This window comes from Ailuropoda melanoleuca, chromosome 14, assembly GCF_002007445.2.
Source record: "Ailuropoda melanoleuca isolate Jingjing chromosome 14, ASM200744v2, whole genome shotgun sequence".
Taxonomy (NCBI): Eukaryota; Metazoa; Chordata; class Mammalia; order Carnivora; family Ursidae; genus Ailuropoda; species Ailuropoda melanoleuca.
This window is the reverse complement of record NC_048231.1, coordinates 15,860,626-15,876,432: the sequence shown is the minus strand read 5'-3', so window position 1 is coordinate 15,876,432 and position 15,807 is coordinate 15,860,626. Positions and strand designations below refer to the sequence as shown.

The 15,807-nt window shown below is 41.2% G+C and overlaps 1 protein-coding gene across 1 annotated transcript in view; it reads left to right on the top strand.

The window, feature by feature from the left end:
* The first annotated feature begins 1,284 nt into the window (after positions 1-1,284).
* TMED10 (transmembrane p24 trafficking protein 10) overlaps positions 1,285-15,807 on the top strand; it is a 37,745-nt gene continuing 23,222 nt past the window's right edge. The window contains exon 1 of the mRNA XM_002914703.4: positions 1,285-1,575. Within this exon, the coding sequence (XP_002914749.1) occupies positions 1,351-1,575 (225 nt within the window). The 5' untranslated portion in view covers positions 1,285-1,350. The remainder of the gene's footprint in view (positions 1,576-15,807) is intronic.

Genomic DNA, 15,807 nt, shown 5'->3' with positions numbered 1-15,807 from the left:
TTTTACAGCTCCTTTATGTTTGTTCTTATTTTGCTTGTGGGACTTCAGTTCCAGTGAAAGAAACAGATGGACTGAAAGGAGGTATTAAACACTGAACAATCATTTAAATAACTAAAAGCAGATAGTCCATCTTCTGGGTATTTCTGTAGATGCTCAATGAACACTAATCAAAGTAGATGATTCTAAACATAGGCTGTTGTGTATTCCTTTTTCATCTTCACATTTTCTTCAGCCCTGAATATTTGATGGCAATAGTGATTCGTTGAATCAATACATGTTAGTATTTATGCATTGTATAGTGTCTGGCACATAGTAGGTACTCAAGAAATATTTGTTAAAGAAACACATGAGTGATTATCGCGTAAATTTACTACAGACTAGCCTGTTTGATCCCTAAGGTGTTTATGCATTTAAAACACCAGATAACAGTGCTTATCTGGTAAACCGCATCAGCTCCATCTCTCAGACTGAACTAAAACACTGTTTTATTCAATTTAAATACAAAATACAAAGGCGCCTGGCTGGCTCAGTGGGTGAAGCATGCAACCCTTGATCTCAGCGTTGTGGGTTCGAGCCCCACCTGGGACAAAGAGATTATTTAAAAGTAAAATCTTTAAAAAAAAATACAAAACCCAAATTTAGTTTGAATGTTACCTAACATAGTAGGCACCTAAGGTTTACTAAATAAGATACACACTCAGAAAGCCGTCACTCCAGCCCAATTACTGTGCTCAAGTGCATGAACCGGACGCCGCCCAGCTCACATTCACCAGGTGACCCGCACACCTAATCTGAGATACTGGCCCCGCTCGCCTAATAGCCAAACTGGAGTCTTTCCGCTCAGCCTCTCACAGTTGTCTTCTTAAGTGCTCAATGTCCCACTTGTCACCGAGGCTGCAAAGTACTGCGACTGCACAGCTGCCTCCGCCCGGAGCGCCTTGGCGGCTGGTGGGTGGGCCCTACGAAGGGCCTTGTGGCTGTTTCCTATTGGGGCTTGGTTGCTATGGTATCACCTACCTTAAAAAAACTCGCGGGTACTACTTCCGGAAGTTAAAGGAGAATTACTTCCAGGGCTGCCCATAGTTGTTACGGCTGACTGAGCAGTCACTAAGATCAACAAAAATAAAACTTTTGCGGTTAATTTCTAGAAAATCTTACTTAACCACTTTAACTTGTGAATACTAGGTGGTGTCGTATACTTTCTTCCCTTTCAAAACACTTATCATACAGTCCTCGTCTATTTGCCAGTCTCCAAAATGGCGTCCACGGCACTAGGTCAGAGGTGAATCACGTGGGCCCTCCCGGTTCCGGCGCGGTAGAGGCCCGAGGGGGTGAACAGTCTCCGGCACCATGTCTGGTTTGTCTGGCCCACCATCTCAGCGTGGCCCTTGCCCGTCAGCATTGCTGCTTTTACTCCTTCTCGGCCCCAGCTCGGTGCTCGCCATCTCCTTCCATCTGCCTGTTAACTCCCGCAAGTGCCTGCGCGAGGAGATCCACAAGGACCTGCTGGTGACGGGCGCGTACGAGATCACCGACCAGTCTGGGGGCGCTGGAGGCCTGCGTACCCACCTCAAGGTGCTGCAGTGGGCTGCGTGGGGAGGGAAGACCGTAGGCGTCGACGAAGGGAGGCCGAGGATGGGGAGGGGAGCCGGCGGGCGGAGGCCTTGAGGGCGGCCTGGCTTCCCCGAAGCACTAAGGGTGCGCTGTGGAGACCGCCCCCTCATCCCGCTCGTTGGCGTTCGCGGGGCGGGGCCGGGCGCCAATGCCAGGGAACCCTCAGAAGAACCGCGAGGCCTTGGCGGATGTGGTGACAGCTGAGCTGGGGCGGCCTCGACTTTGGGTCGTGGTCGGGGTCCTGTACCAGTTTCTGTCTTAGAGATCTTAAACTGTGTCTTGTATCTCCAAAGAAGTCTCTGGATGTTGAGTATTTGTGGGTATCTTAAGACAGAGTGATGCCTGCAGGAAAATCATGGAGGCACTGAAGCTTACTGTGAATAATAAAACCTGTTTTGGTTGAGCATTAGCTGTGTGTCAGGTCCTGTGCCACTTTATATGCGATACTATTTAGTTCATACTCTGCCCTATGAAGTAGGTACTCTTGACTTCCTATTACACGTGAGTAAACTGAGGCTCAGGGAGGTGTAGAATAAATTAATGTGAGTTGGAATTCTTAGTCTGGGAGTTAAGTACGGTGAAAGAAAAGTGCTGCAATCTTATACTCTCCTTGCTTTTTATTTGTAATTCCTGTGATTCCTTAAAAATCTCAGTCTGTAATATGGTACCCCAGAGTCTGGATTTGGCCAGTTTTTATGTAATTTTTTTTGGTAAATTTTTTAAATTAAATTTTTATGTAAATTTCAAGATACTCTTGGATGGATGGTGACAGCTAATATTATAATGCCAGATTGGTCTTAATTTTTTTTTAAAGATTTTATTTATTTATTTGACAGAGAGAGAGCCAGCCAGCGAGCGAGGGAACACAAGCAGGGGGAGTGGGAGAGGAAGAAGCAGGCTCCCAGCGGAGGAGCCTGATGTGGGGCTCAATCCCAGGACTCTGGGATCACGCCCTGAGCCAAAGGCAGACGCTTAACGACTGAGCCACCCAGGCGCCCCCAGATTGGTCTTATTTTGCTATTAGGATGACCAGCCCAATCTTTGGAACGTTAATGTAACATGATCTTAGTCAAGATTTGATTGTGCTTTATTTATTCACAGTAAGCATTTGCTTTTTTTTTTTTTTTTTAAACAAGATGGGTCTTAGNTCGAGCCCCACATCAGGCTCCTCCACTGGTAGCCTGCTTCTTCCTCTCCCACTCCCCCTGCTTGTGTTCCCTCTCTCGCTGGCTGTGTCTCTCTGTCAAATAAATAAATAAAATCTTAAAAAAAAAATAGAGCTTCAGGTGTAATAAGATTATAATTTATGTTTAAGGTATTGGAACCCAGTAGTGGTATTAAATGCAATTTAAAAAAAAAAAAGATTATTTATTTATTTATTTGACAGTGATAGAGACAGCCAGTGAAAGAGGGAACACAAGCAAGGGGGAGTGGGAGAGGAAGAAACAGGCTCCCAGGGGAGGAGCCTGATGTGGGACTCGATCCCAGGACCCCGGGATCACACCCTGAGCTGAAGGCAGACACTTAACGACTGAGCCACCCAGGCGCCCCAAAATGCAATTTATTTATACTTTATTTGGGTGATATAAACTATTTTTGGAGGTGTTGTTCAATGACCCTCTCTTTATTATTCTCTTCAGGTACCAAACTTCTGTCTGACCAAGAAAGCTGTGATTGTATAATTTTAGAGGCTTAGATACAAACGTTTTAGGGGGTCATGCTGCTGGCTCCTCAAAGGATATAGTGCATAGAATAAGAGAATTTGAGCAATGAAGGAGACTTTACGCTTATCTCCAGTGTTGCCCCTCTGATTTGTACTTCTAATTGGAACCCTTCGGTGGCTCACTGTTGCTTATCTGATAAAGTTTAAATTTCTGAATGTGCTCTGTATTACTCTTTATGATCTGTTTGTGAAGCTTTATATACTCTCCACTTTGCATTTTATATGAGCCACCCTGAACAATACCCGAAATTCATTTATTTTCATCTTACATTGTAGCTATTTTTCTTTATATCTTATTAGACTGTTAGTATCCTGAGGGCAGGAATTATTTTCATGTTCATATTTTCCAGAATATCAGGCATATGGCCTTGCTTCTAGTGAGCACTTACACAGGAACCATAATGTAGCTTTATGGCCTCATGGGAATTACATCTGTCTCCAAGGTTGCTGGAGAGACCTCAATAGCAGGAGTCTCCACATCTACACGCTAGCATTTTGTTATCACTCCGTTGCCCTCCCCATGTCTGCTCTGTTCTCTTACTTCTAGCCAGCATAATTGAACTACTCCTGGGGGCCTAAACCCAGATGCCCAGTAGGCAATCTCTATGAATGAATTGGGCCACATATGTTTAAAAACAGCAGCAGTGCCGAGAAATGGGGGATAACCGGGAGTAGTAGAAACTGTTAATTTGGAATAGCCAGTACTAATCTCTTGATGTAGGCCTTGTTGCCACATTTAATTTTTCATATGAAGTCAGAAATCCAGATTTTGATGTGAAAGCTCCTGATTTTTAAATATCGCTAACTGAAATTGGCACTGATTTGTTCGCAGGTGGGGTTTTTTCCTTTTCTTTTTTTAAGTAAGGTCCATTGCCAACGTGGGGCTTGAACTCACAACCCTGGGATCAAGAGTTGCCTGCTCTACTGACTGAGCCAGCCAGGCGCCCCTGGTTTGCAGTTTTCTAGAGAAGAGTATGGTCAGTCCACAACTGCAAATGCAGTACCCAGATTCAGTAATTATCAGGATGTTGGCACACTTTTTTCATTGAAACTGCCTCCCCCTTCACATTTTATGCTGAATTGTTTTAAAGTAAATCCCAGATATGATGGTATTTCAGTCTTGCATACTTCAGCATGAATCTCTTTAAAAATATGAACATAATCACAATGTTATGTGGCTATAATCACAGCTTGCAAAACAAACAATGCTAATAGTATACTCAATTCATATTCAGATTTCTCCACTTGTCTCAGAAATATGTTTTTAAATTAATTTGTTGTATCTCTCAAGTCTCTTTAATTTAGAGCAATTCACTCAACCTCCTTCCTTTTTTTTTTTTTTGTGCTTGCAGTTGTATTGTTAGAGTCAGTTGTTCGTAAAGAATGTCCCACATTTTGGATTTGTCTGTTTACTTCCTTGAGGTATCATTTAAACAGTTCCCCCATATTTCTTGTAAAAGGAATCAGCTGTAAAGATGTAATTAGATCCAGGTTTATCTTTTGGGTGAGAGTACTTCGTGTGGCATCATGGCAGAGCACACAGTACTTTTCGTGCCTGTTAGTGCTAAGATTGATCGGTGGGTTCACATGTATATTAGTGTCCTGCTGCTGTAACAAATTATGACAAACTAAGTAACTTAAAACAAGATGCATTTATCTTACAGTTCTGGAGGTCAGAAGTCCTAAAATCAAAGTGTCAACAAGGCGGTGTTGTTTCTGAAGACTCTAGGGGAGAATCTGTTTCCTTGCCTTTTCCAGCGTCTAGAGACCACCTGCATTCTTTAGTTGGTGACCCCTTCCTCCATCCTCAAATCCTGTAATTAGTATCTCTAAATCTTTCTTTCTCTTCCTCTTTGCCACCCCTCCCTCTCTCCTCTGCTTCTCTCTTTCACTTGTAAGGACCCTTGTGATAATCTCCTTATCTCAGACTCTTATCACACTTGCACAACCCCTTTTGCTATGTAATAAAACATTCACAGGTTCTAGGGATTAGGATGTGAATATCTTTGGGGAGGTGGGCATTATTCTACCTACCAAGGCGGTAACAGCCTAAAGCCTCCACTGTAAAACTTCTCATCAGTCTTTTACCTATCAGTCCCTTGATAACTCTGTGTGAATTTATAGTTTCATTAAGGTTGTATAATGATGATTTTTCTAATTTTGTTATTCCTTCCATATTTATTAGCTGGAATTCTTTTTTTTTTCTTTTTGAAGATTTTATTTCTTTATTTGAGAGAGAGAGAGCACACATGAGCAATGGAGAGAGGGAGAAGCCGACTTCCCGCTGAGCAGGGAGCCTGACTTGGGGCTCCATCCCAGGACCCAGAGATCATGACCTGAGCCAAAGGCAAATGCTTAACCAACTGAGCCACGCAGGCGCCTGTTAGCTAGAATTATTCTTAAAGAATTGATCAATTTTTTATTTTTATTTTTTTTTAATTTTTAAATTTTTTTTTAAAGATTTTATTTATTTATTTGACAGAGATAGAGACAGCCAGTGAGAGAGGGTACACAAGCCGGGGGAGTGGGAGAGGAAGAAGCAGGCTGCCAGCGGAGGAGCCTGATGTGGGGCTCGATCCCATAATGCCGGGATCACGCCCTGAGCCGAAGGCAGACACTTAACCGCTGAGCCACCCAGGCGCCCCTGATCAATTTTTTTAAAAGATTTATTTATTTATTTTTAGAGCGAGAGCAAGCGCACATGCATGACAAGCAGGGAGAGGGAGAGAGAATCCCAAGCAGACTCCCCACTGAGCATGGAGCCCGACACAGGTCTTGATCCCAGAACCTGAGATCATGACCTGAGCCAAAATCAAGAGTCAGATGCTCAACCTGCTGAGCTACCCAGGCGCCCCAAGAATTCATCAAATTTTAGGACCATTTGGTTACCCTAAAATTTATAGGATAAACACAGAATTCATTCCTTCTTAATGACAATTTTCAGAGTAAGAGATTGTCATCAAATGCCCTTGTCATTTCCAATGTAGTACAAAGAAGGTGTTGGTTTTTTTTGTTTCTTAAGATTTATTTATTTATGTTAGAGAGCAAGCAGGGGCAGAGAGGCAGAGGGAGAGGGAGAGAAGCGGACTCCCCACTGAGCACAGAGCCGAACACATGGCTTGATCTCAAGACCCTGAGATCATGACTTGAGCTGAAATCAAGAGTCGAACACTCAACTGACTGAGCCACCCAGATGCCCCAGGTTTTTATTTTATTTTGTTTTATTTTAAATATTACACTGAAATTATTTTTTGTTATCGTTTCCATTTTTAGAGTCATTGTTTTTATCAGTTGTGTTCTTTCTTTATACTCAGGTGTCCCTTTGACTCCTGTATCCTTTTGACAACAGCCCCATTAGGGTTTGATAGCTTCCCTGTTTTGTGGAACAGGGTATCCTAGGCTCATCTTTTGTTTGTCCAACTCCTGACCTGGAAGCAGTTATTCCTTCAAGGAGTTCTGGTCTGTTTTGTGGGGAATAGTATTTTAGAGACCACAAGCTGGGTGTCATTTAAAAAAATTTTAATATTCTGTACAGGCCACAGAACACTTTTGTGGGCTTGATCCAGTCCCTTATCATAGTGTGCAACCTTTTTCACAGCATCTCTTCATTTTCTCTTAACTTTTGACCACTCATGTCCCAAACTCTGCTCAAGGATTCTCTTTGTGCATCATTTCTGCTTCTGAAGGACACCTCTTGAGTGAGAAGATCTGATTGGTTTAACTCTTTTTATATGCCAGGCCACGTTCTAGGTTTCTTATAGCCTGTTGATGTCTTCTCTTTGGTCATTTGTCCACCCTTGGTTCAAACAGCATTTAGGTTGAGGTTAAGAGGGGGGCTGGAGGCTGGCTGGCTTGCTTGCTTTCTTTCTTTTTTTTTTTTTTTAAGATTTTATTTATTTGACAGAGAGACAGCCAGCGAGAGAGGGAACACAAGCAGGGGGAGTGGGAGAGGAAGAAGCAGGCTCCCAGCAGAGGAGCCCAATGTGGGGCTCGATCCCAGGACTTTGGAATCATGCCCTGAGCCGAAGGCAGACGTTTAACGAATGACCAAGCCACCCAGGTGCCCCGAGAGGGGGACTGGAGACTTTTTGAAGTGCAAAACCTAGCCAACTGGCCTTGATGTTCCGTTGTTGCTCTGCATGAGGCAGTCTCTCATAAGGATTTTTGTGAATGTAGTTGAGCAGAGACTATGTCTCATCATTGAAATGCCTGTCTAATACAGTGCCTGGCACGTAGTACATAGTAGGACTTCAACATAGAGTTAATGAACAAATGAATTGGCAGTGTCCTAACCTTATCTCTAATTTTTTTTCCTCTTTCTTCCTCTTCACTTCTTTTCTTCCACTCCTGACTCTCACCATACTGAACCCCGTGCAGTTCCTTGAATACAGTGGTCTCTTAATCAGGACTGGTGTTTGCCCGTACACCCCTCCAATGTGTTTCCATTATAACCTGTTTGACATGGCATTTTGGATATAGTATGGTGCTTACTTTGTGAAGTCTTTAATGTCTCATTCATCTTTGTGTCTTAAGTTTAAAGTACTATGTACTCACTGTTGTACAACGGACTTAAATATATTTAGTCGTATTAAATAGAAATCCTTATTAAATAGAAGTATAGTGGAAAGAACCTGGATCTGGAGACAGACGGATTTGAGTTCAAATCTCAGCAGCTTCACCACCTAAAGGGTGTATGGTCTTAAGGGAATTACTTAACTCTTCTCCTTAGGTCTCTGACCTGTACGATGTGGATGACAGATCTCATAGAATTGTTAGAAGGACTCATTGAGGTGGTTCTTTATTATTTGGGGATGGGTCATATATATTAGTACTCTTTTGTTTCCTCTCTACTGAATAAAAATTTAATTGCTAATCTGACTCCCCTGTTTTATGTCATTGTAGTGACCTGATAAAGTATATTATAATGAGGAGAATTCTGAGGATTTTGTTTGTGATTCTCCTATTCATGCAATAAATATTTTAATATTTAGTGTATGCCAGACCTAGCTGGGAAAATGGGGATGAACAGCAGACAAGGTCCTTGAGCTCTAACGGGGAACAAAGACAACAAGTTAAAAAAAATACACACAATTGCAGGTAGTGATAAGTACTATAAAGAAAAATCAAACAGTATTGGGTAGGGAGTGACTGAAAGGTAAAGAGTATTTGAGTGGTTTGGGAAGGCCTTTTTGAACAGACAAATAGATTGAAATGATGGGTGGGACTCTACTGCTAAGATTTCTGCTTCAGGCCTATATTATGTGTTTTGTGTTGAGATTTCCAGTGAATTTATCCCATATCACCCTTCCCAGTTCTTTTCACAAAGTGAGGCTAACTCAGGCTAGGTAGTATCAGATTTAAAGACTTCGCTACACAAAATTGAAGCAGGAAGTATTGACTCATCATTATTGTGAATGTATAAATTTTCTTCATTGCTTCAGGTCCATAAAAAGCCTGTTGTAGGGACTAAAAATCTCAACTCTGTTGATTTTTGAGTTGAAAACCACATTTTCATTAAGACTAGATGATACTGTAATAGTTTTATAAGCTCCAGTACCATTTATTATTTAGAATGCTTGTTAATAGTGGAAATTGGAGGATGAATTAGTTTTAGGGGATGAGATGAGTTGTTGCCTAAGGGCAATTTATACTTTAGAAATAGATTACAGAGAGAGAAAAGTAGTTGTGAGCAGTTGTCCTAATCATCATCACCCAAAAGAAAAGAAAAGCAAAGCTTAATGGTAATAACTGAAATGATTTATGCTTCAGCCTCTTCCAGATAATCTGATCAGTCTAACTTATATTTCATTGTCATTTTAACAATTGATTTTGCTAAATGCAATTATTTTTCATTGGATATTATATTGGATCTCTATATATTATATCATAATGTGGTGCCACTCTCTCCCAACTAGCTTATAGAAAGCCAAACAGATCATTTGAAGAGTTCAGCCTTGAGTCATAGGCCTATCACAATTTAAACCTAAAAATTATTAAGGAGCATCTTGGCAGCTGGGAAACCATTGGTTTTAACTTTTTTTTGCCCACTGAAAGCTGTGGAAGGATTGTGTGTGTGTGTGCACACATGCACACACACATATATGCTATAGTTTTGAGATTCTTTCATTTAGAACAGTTCAGTTTATTACTGGCATCTGTAGTGAGGGCTGATCTTTCTCTTTTGGGAAAAATCTGTCTCTTTGAAATTGACATTTGATGTGACTATTGTCCAATGGGTTAGAAACAGTTCAATAAGTAGGTGGTTTAGTACAGAAGGCTAATTGATACATTAACATTTAATAGCATTAAAAGTTTCTTTCTGTATCATATACAAGATTCTGACCTTGTGTTTCCTTCTCTGAAAAAATTAAACAGTCTGTTACTTCATTTAAATCTCTTATTGGATGAACAGTTGTCTGCAGCCTTCTGTTTTGAACTGACTTAAAGAGGGCTGCTTAGAAATTGAAATTGCTATGCCGTGTCTTTATGATGACTTCTGAAGACTGAGCCTAGTTTCTAGGAAAATGGAACAGATTTATGAAGGTAATCTAGCGGAATACAGTGACTTCTCTGCTGTTTCTTGTGTGAATTGCTGACTGGTGGTTGATGTGAGCCATTGCCCCCATATGCATACTCAGCCTGGCAGTCTGGACAGTAGAGCCCTCTGTGAAATCAGCTAGCTGGCCACAGGCCAGAATTTGGGCTCCCAAACAAGCCTCCAACTTGAGGGAGGTTGATGTCATCTGCTTTATCCTGTGCCCCCAACCTCATTGTTCAACGTAACGTGTGGGAAATCAAGGGACTAGTTGTTAAGAAAGAACAAGGCTTTGTTTGTGCCTAAAAGGGTCACACTGGAGGTTTTTACCGTAAATAACTTTGGAACAGTATGAAAAAAAACATTTGATCTGGCTTCACCCCCGCAGTAGTATTGTTAGGGCAGCAACTGGTCTTTCGTTCTCATTCCCCTCCCTTCCTCCCTCTCTTCCTTTCTTCCTCCCAACTCCTCCACCTCCCCCCACCCAGTCAAGCATGACGTTTTGCCTGTGTTGAGTTAATGTAGCAAATGTTGATAGAAGCAGGAGGAGAGCATCTATCCATTGCCATACCCAGTGCCTGGAAATTTTCCATTTCTAGTTTTCAACACTACTTCTTTTTTTTTTTTTTTTTTTTTAAGATTTTATTTGGGGCACCTGGGAGGCTCAGTTGGTTAAGTGTCTGCTTTCGGCTCAGGTCATGATCCCAGGGTGCTGGGATCGAGTCCTGCATTGAGCTCCTTGCTCACCCAGGAGCCTGCTTCTCCCTCTGCCTGCTGCTCCCCCTGCTTGTACTCTTATGTCCGTGTGCTCTCTTTCTGACAAATAAATAAATTTAAAAATCTTAAAAGAGAGAGATTTTATTTATTCATTTATTTTAGAGAGGGGGGGCAGAGGGAGAGGGAGAGAATCTCAAGCAGACTCCCCGCTGAGTGCGGGGCCTGATAATAGCTCAATCTCAGGACCCTGAGATCATGACCTGAGCTGAAACCAAGAGTCAGATGCTTAATATGCTGAGCCACCCAGGTGCCCTAAGTTTCAACACTTTGACAAGCCTCCTCAAGCAGTACTTCTGTGCTGTGCTGTGTCATTGTTGAATTGTATTGGAAATTTGTAAGAATTTAGTGTTGCTAAATGCTGCTTGTAGCCTTTCTAAGTTTGACTTTGTTCTGGGTATAATCTAGATGTGATCCTTTCATTTCAGGGATGCAGTTGGTAGACTTGGTTGGTACTTGCTCTTATTTAAAGATCAGGGTAAATTAATTTTATGCCCATCATATATAGCTTCTAGGCCATCAGTTACCCGTGGTCTTCAAGTTTGAAAACAGTGGTGACTTGTGGTAGCTTACGTTTCTTCTTGTGATGATGTGAGATGATGAAATATCCATGTGATGAGATGAAGTGAGGGGAATGACTTCGACGTTGTGAAGTAGCATTAGGCTACTGTCGATCTTCTGAACATACATCTGAAGGGTCGTCCGCTTCCATACCGCAGTGGACTGCCGGTAACTGGAACCACAGAAAGTGAAACCAAGGATAGGGGGAGACTACTGTACTATTTTTCTAGTCTAAAACTACAGCATCCTCAGTGATGTGGTGTTCTCATTTTTTATGTCTTAGGGTAATAGACCCCATGGCTCAAGATTCACTCATGAACTTTTACCAGAAGAAGGGTATAGGCCTACAACCCCTAATCACACACATGCAATACTGCCTTCTCCCCTCCCCGCCAGTGTTGGGTCCTGCATGTAGTTTATTACTTATCAGGTTAAAAAGTACATGCAGGAGGGGTGCCTGGGTGGCTCAGTCGGTTGGGCAGCTACCTTCGGCTCAGGTCATGATCCCAGGGTCCTGGGATCCAGCCCCAAGTCTGGCTTCTTGCTCGGTGGGGAGCCTCCTTCCTCTCCCTCTGCCTGCCTGCCACTCCCAGTGCTCATGATCTCTCTCTCACTCATTCTTTCTCTCTGTGTCAAATAAATAAATAAAATCTTTTAAAAAAAAAACCCCACACATGCAGGAAAGGCTGGGGTCCTCTTGTTTTTCTTACTATTGCTTATTAGCCGCTAAAAGGTATCATTGAACACCTGCTTGTTTAGACATTTTGCATCCCTTCAGTTTCTAAATCTTTCTGCTGCTTCCTTGAGAGGTTAGGTTTTTGACTTTTTCTGTTTCTATGCAGTAACCATTTGGCTCTAATTATCCCTGGGTTTAGTCATTGTAGTGTATTTTATGTAGCTTGCCATCCATTAGCACTGTTAGGTTAGAAGTATGGTTAGTGACCTAAATGTTTATGGAGTTCTGAGTTGTTACTAACAAGTAGTTATCTTAATAATGCTAACAACAATGACGGTAATAGTAACACTTAATGAGTGCTTGCCATATGCCAGACACTGTTCCAGGTGCTTTACCTATATTGAATATAATCCTCACAATAACCTCATAAAGTGTGTGTTGTTGTCCTTATTTTACATATGAGGAACAGAGAGGTTTAGGAATATACCCAAAAGTTTACAGGTAGTAAGTGACACAGTTGTGATTTGAACACAGACTTGAGGTCTGACTCTAGAACATTCAGTCTCTTATGCTGTGCTGTCTCTCAAAGGGAGAAGAGAATAGGTGTTTCTGTTTCATTTCATTTTTATCAGTGTGCAGAGCTTCTCCAAGGGACTTGATGTTTCTAAATTCCTGAGTCATTCAGGAGCTACAAAGGTTGATAGTTATCCTTAAAATAGGATGTACGCATTGTATACTCAAATGTTATACCACAGACTGATTGTAAACCTGAGGAAGATGGAGTGCAAGGAGGAGCCTCTTTGAAGGAATTACATCTTCAGATTTTCACCAGCTACACCAAAGCCGCAAGCTAATTTACCTCTGCTGCTGTGGTAGCTGTCCTGGAAGAGAAGTGTTTTTGTTTGTTTGTTGTTTTTTAACATTTTCTTGGACTCGTGGGGTATGGAGCTGATTGAGCAAGTGAAAGCAGTGTGTGACCCGTGTCAGTACAAAGACAGACTTGCCACCTTCCCCATGTATCATGTGTTATTTTACAGGCATAAGTATAGACTCTGTCCAAAGTAACTATTTGTATATACCTCAGAAAAGTTTGTGAAAATGCTTGATGCAGGCGCCTGGGTGGTTCAGTCTGTTAAGCGTTCAGCTCTTGATTTTTGCTCAGGTCATGATCTCAATGTCGTGGGATTGAGCCCCACACAATCCCCACATTGAGCTCTGCTCAGCCTGGAGTCTGCTTGAGATTTTCTCCCTCCCACCCCCTTTCCCCCTCCCCCTGCTTGCATGTGCTCTCAATAAATAAATAAATAAATAAGAATCTTTAAAAATTAAAAAAAAAACCCATTATAATTTTAAAAAAAAAGATGTTTGATTCCTGCTTGGCTCTGAGTAGACCATAAATTTTGCTGAGAATTTGGAGAGATGTGTATATATATGCATTTGATTTCATCTTTCTGAATAGTATTTTTTAAATTTCAGAACAGTTTTAGATTTGCAGAAAAACAATGAAGATAGTACAGCTCCCATATTCCCCACAGCCAATTTCCCCTACTCTTAACATTTTACATTGGTATATATTTGTCACAGTGAATGAGCCAATATTGGTACGTTATTATTGACGAAAGTCCATATTTATTCAGATTTCCTTAGTTTTCACTTAATGTCCTCTCTTCTGTTCCAAGATCCCATCCAGGATATATTGCATTTAGTCATGTCTCTTTGGACTCCTCTAGATTATGACAGTTTCTCAAATTTTCTTGTTTTTGACAGCCTTGTGAGTTTAGAGGAATATTGGTCAAGTATTTTGTAGGATGCCTCTCTATTGGGATTTGTCTGATGTGTTCTTCATGATAAAATTGGGATTGTGGGTTTTGGGGAGGAAGCCCACAGAGGTAGAGTGCAGTTTTCATTACATCATGTTAAGGGAGCATGGTATCAACGTGATTTATCATTGTTGCTATTGACCTTGATCATCTGGCTGAGGTAGTGTTGGTTAGGTTTTTCCCCTGTAAAGTTACTTTGTCCCCCTTCCCATGCTGTACTCTTTGGAAGGAAATCACTATGTGTAGCCCACCGTTCAGGAGTGAGGAGGTTTGCTCAATCCCAGTCTTCTTGAGGGTGCTGTTTTCTACATAAATTGAGTTTTCTGCGTGGGAGATTTGTTTCTTCTCCTTTTTTTAATCCTTTATATCCGTATGGATTTGTGGATATTTATTTCATACTTATACTTTGGATTACAGTCAGATACTAATTTATTTTGTTGCTCGAATTGTTTCAGCTTTGGCTATTGGGAGCTCCTTCTTTTGGCTTCTGTGTCTCTTTGACATACCCTCATTCTTGTTTTTTGTTTTGTTTTTGAACACATCCTTAACTATTGGCACTTAAAAATGTTGCAGGCTCATCTTGTATAACTTTCTGCCCCAGTCCTAGGACCAACCATTTCTCCAAGAATCCCTGGTTTCTTTTATTGGAGAATGGTATTAGAAACCGAGATCTGGATAGATAGTATTATTTTTAAGACCTCTCTTACTGGCTCCCCCCCTCCCACACACACACTTGTGGTTTCAGCAAGTGGCCAAAAGTAGTCCCAGCCTTCTTGGAACTTGAGTGTGAGAATTCTGTGAGCAGTTAAGAAGGGAGGTGGGATGGGGAGAGAGATGGTAATGCTAAAGGACAGAGAACCAGGGCACCAGAGCCTTTGTCTAGATCCTTCACGTCTCACCTCTGCATTAGGTCAGGCACACCATTATAGAGGAGTACCAAAAACACTCATTCAAACGGTCTTTGTATCTTTTAGCAAGGCCATGGTTGAATTTGGAGAGTCTAATATTGGCCACAGTCCTTTTACAAGGACCTTCCAGATATATTGTTCTTTGTGTCTAGTTCCAGGAAAATTATCTCTGAAGATAAATTTGTGAGCTTTCATCAGAAAACAAATGATGTGTAACCCGCTTGGTTCTCTTTGTAGTCTTTTAATGTTGGCTTCCAGAAAACTTAGAGCCAAATATACTGTGTGCATATCATTTGCTCAATTCAGGTTCTTGAAAGTACCTATTTGTTTCTTCCTCCAGGCGAACTCTATATTCTTTTAATCCCAATTGCTTTATTTACCTAATATTTAGGCCTAAGCTTGCTTGCTTTCTTTTTCTTTCTTTCTTTTTCTTTCTTTCTTTTTCTTTCTTTCTTTCTTTCTTTCTTTCTTTCTTTCTTTCTTTTCTTTTCTTTTCTTTTCTTTTTCTTTTCCTTTCCTTTCCTCTTTCTTTCTTTCTTTCTTTCTTTCTTTCTTTCTTTCTTTCTTTCTTTTCTTGATTTTATTTATTTATTTGAGAGAGAGAGCATGAGCGGGGGAGAGGGAGATGGCAGACTCTCCACTGAGCAGGGAGCCTGACGTAGGACTCAGTCCCAGGACTCGGGGATCGTGACCTGAGCAGAAGGCAGATGCTTAACCGACTGAGCCACCCAGGAGCCCTTGGCCTAAGCTACGTAAAGATCCTTTTCAAGTAGATGGGGTATTATCTTGACTGTTTCATAGAAGAAATGGGAGCAGGCTTCAGGAGCAGGACCTGCTCAAGAACCTGTTTTCAGGCTGCTGCCTAGAATGGTCCAAGAGAATCCAATTCTAAATGAGTTTATTTTCCCAGTGACCTGTATTTTCACTTATTTGACAGTTTCAATGTGAGTATTCACATATTCTTGACATCAGCTACTCTGCTTATACAATTAACACTTTTCCCTACTTACTAAGTTGTGAACTTTGGTTTGCTTTTCAGAAGGTGTTATCTAGAACAAATCTGTATTACTTCCCATTCCTTGATGTCATATGAGCAAATTTTAATGGTTTCATATTACCTTTGTTTAATTAAGAACTTTATAATAAATATTGTGTTTTTTGTTTAAAGGGAAGTAAGTACTCTTTTAAGGACTTGC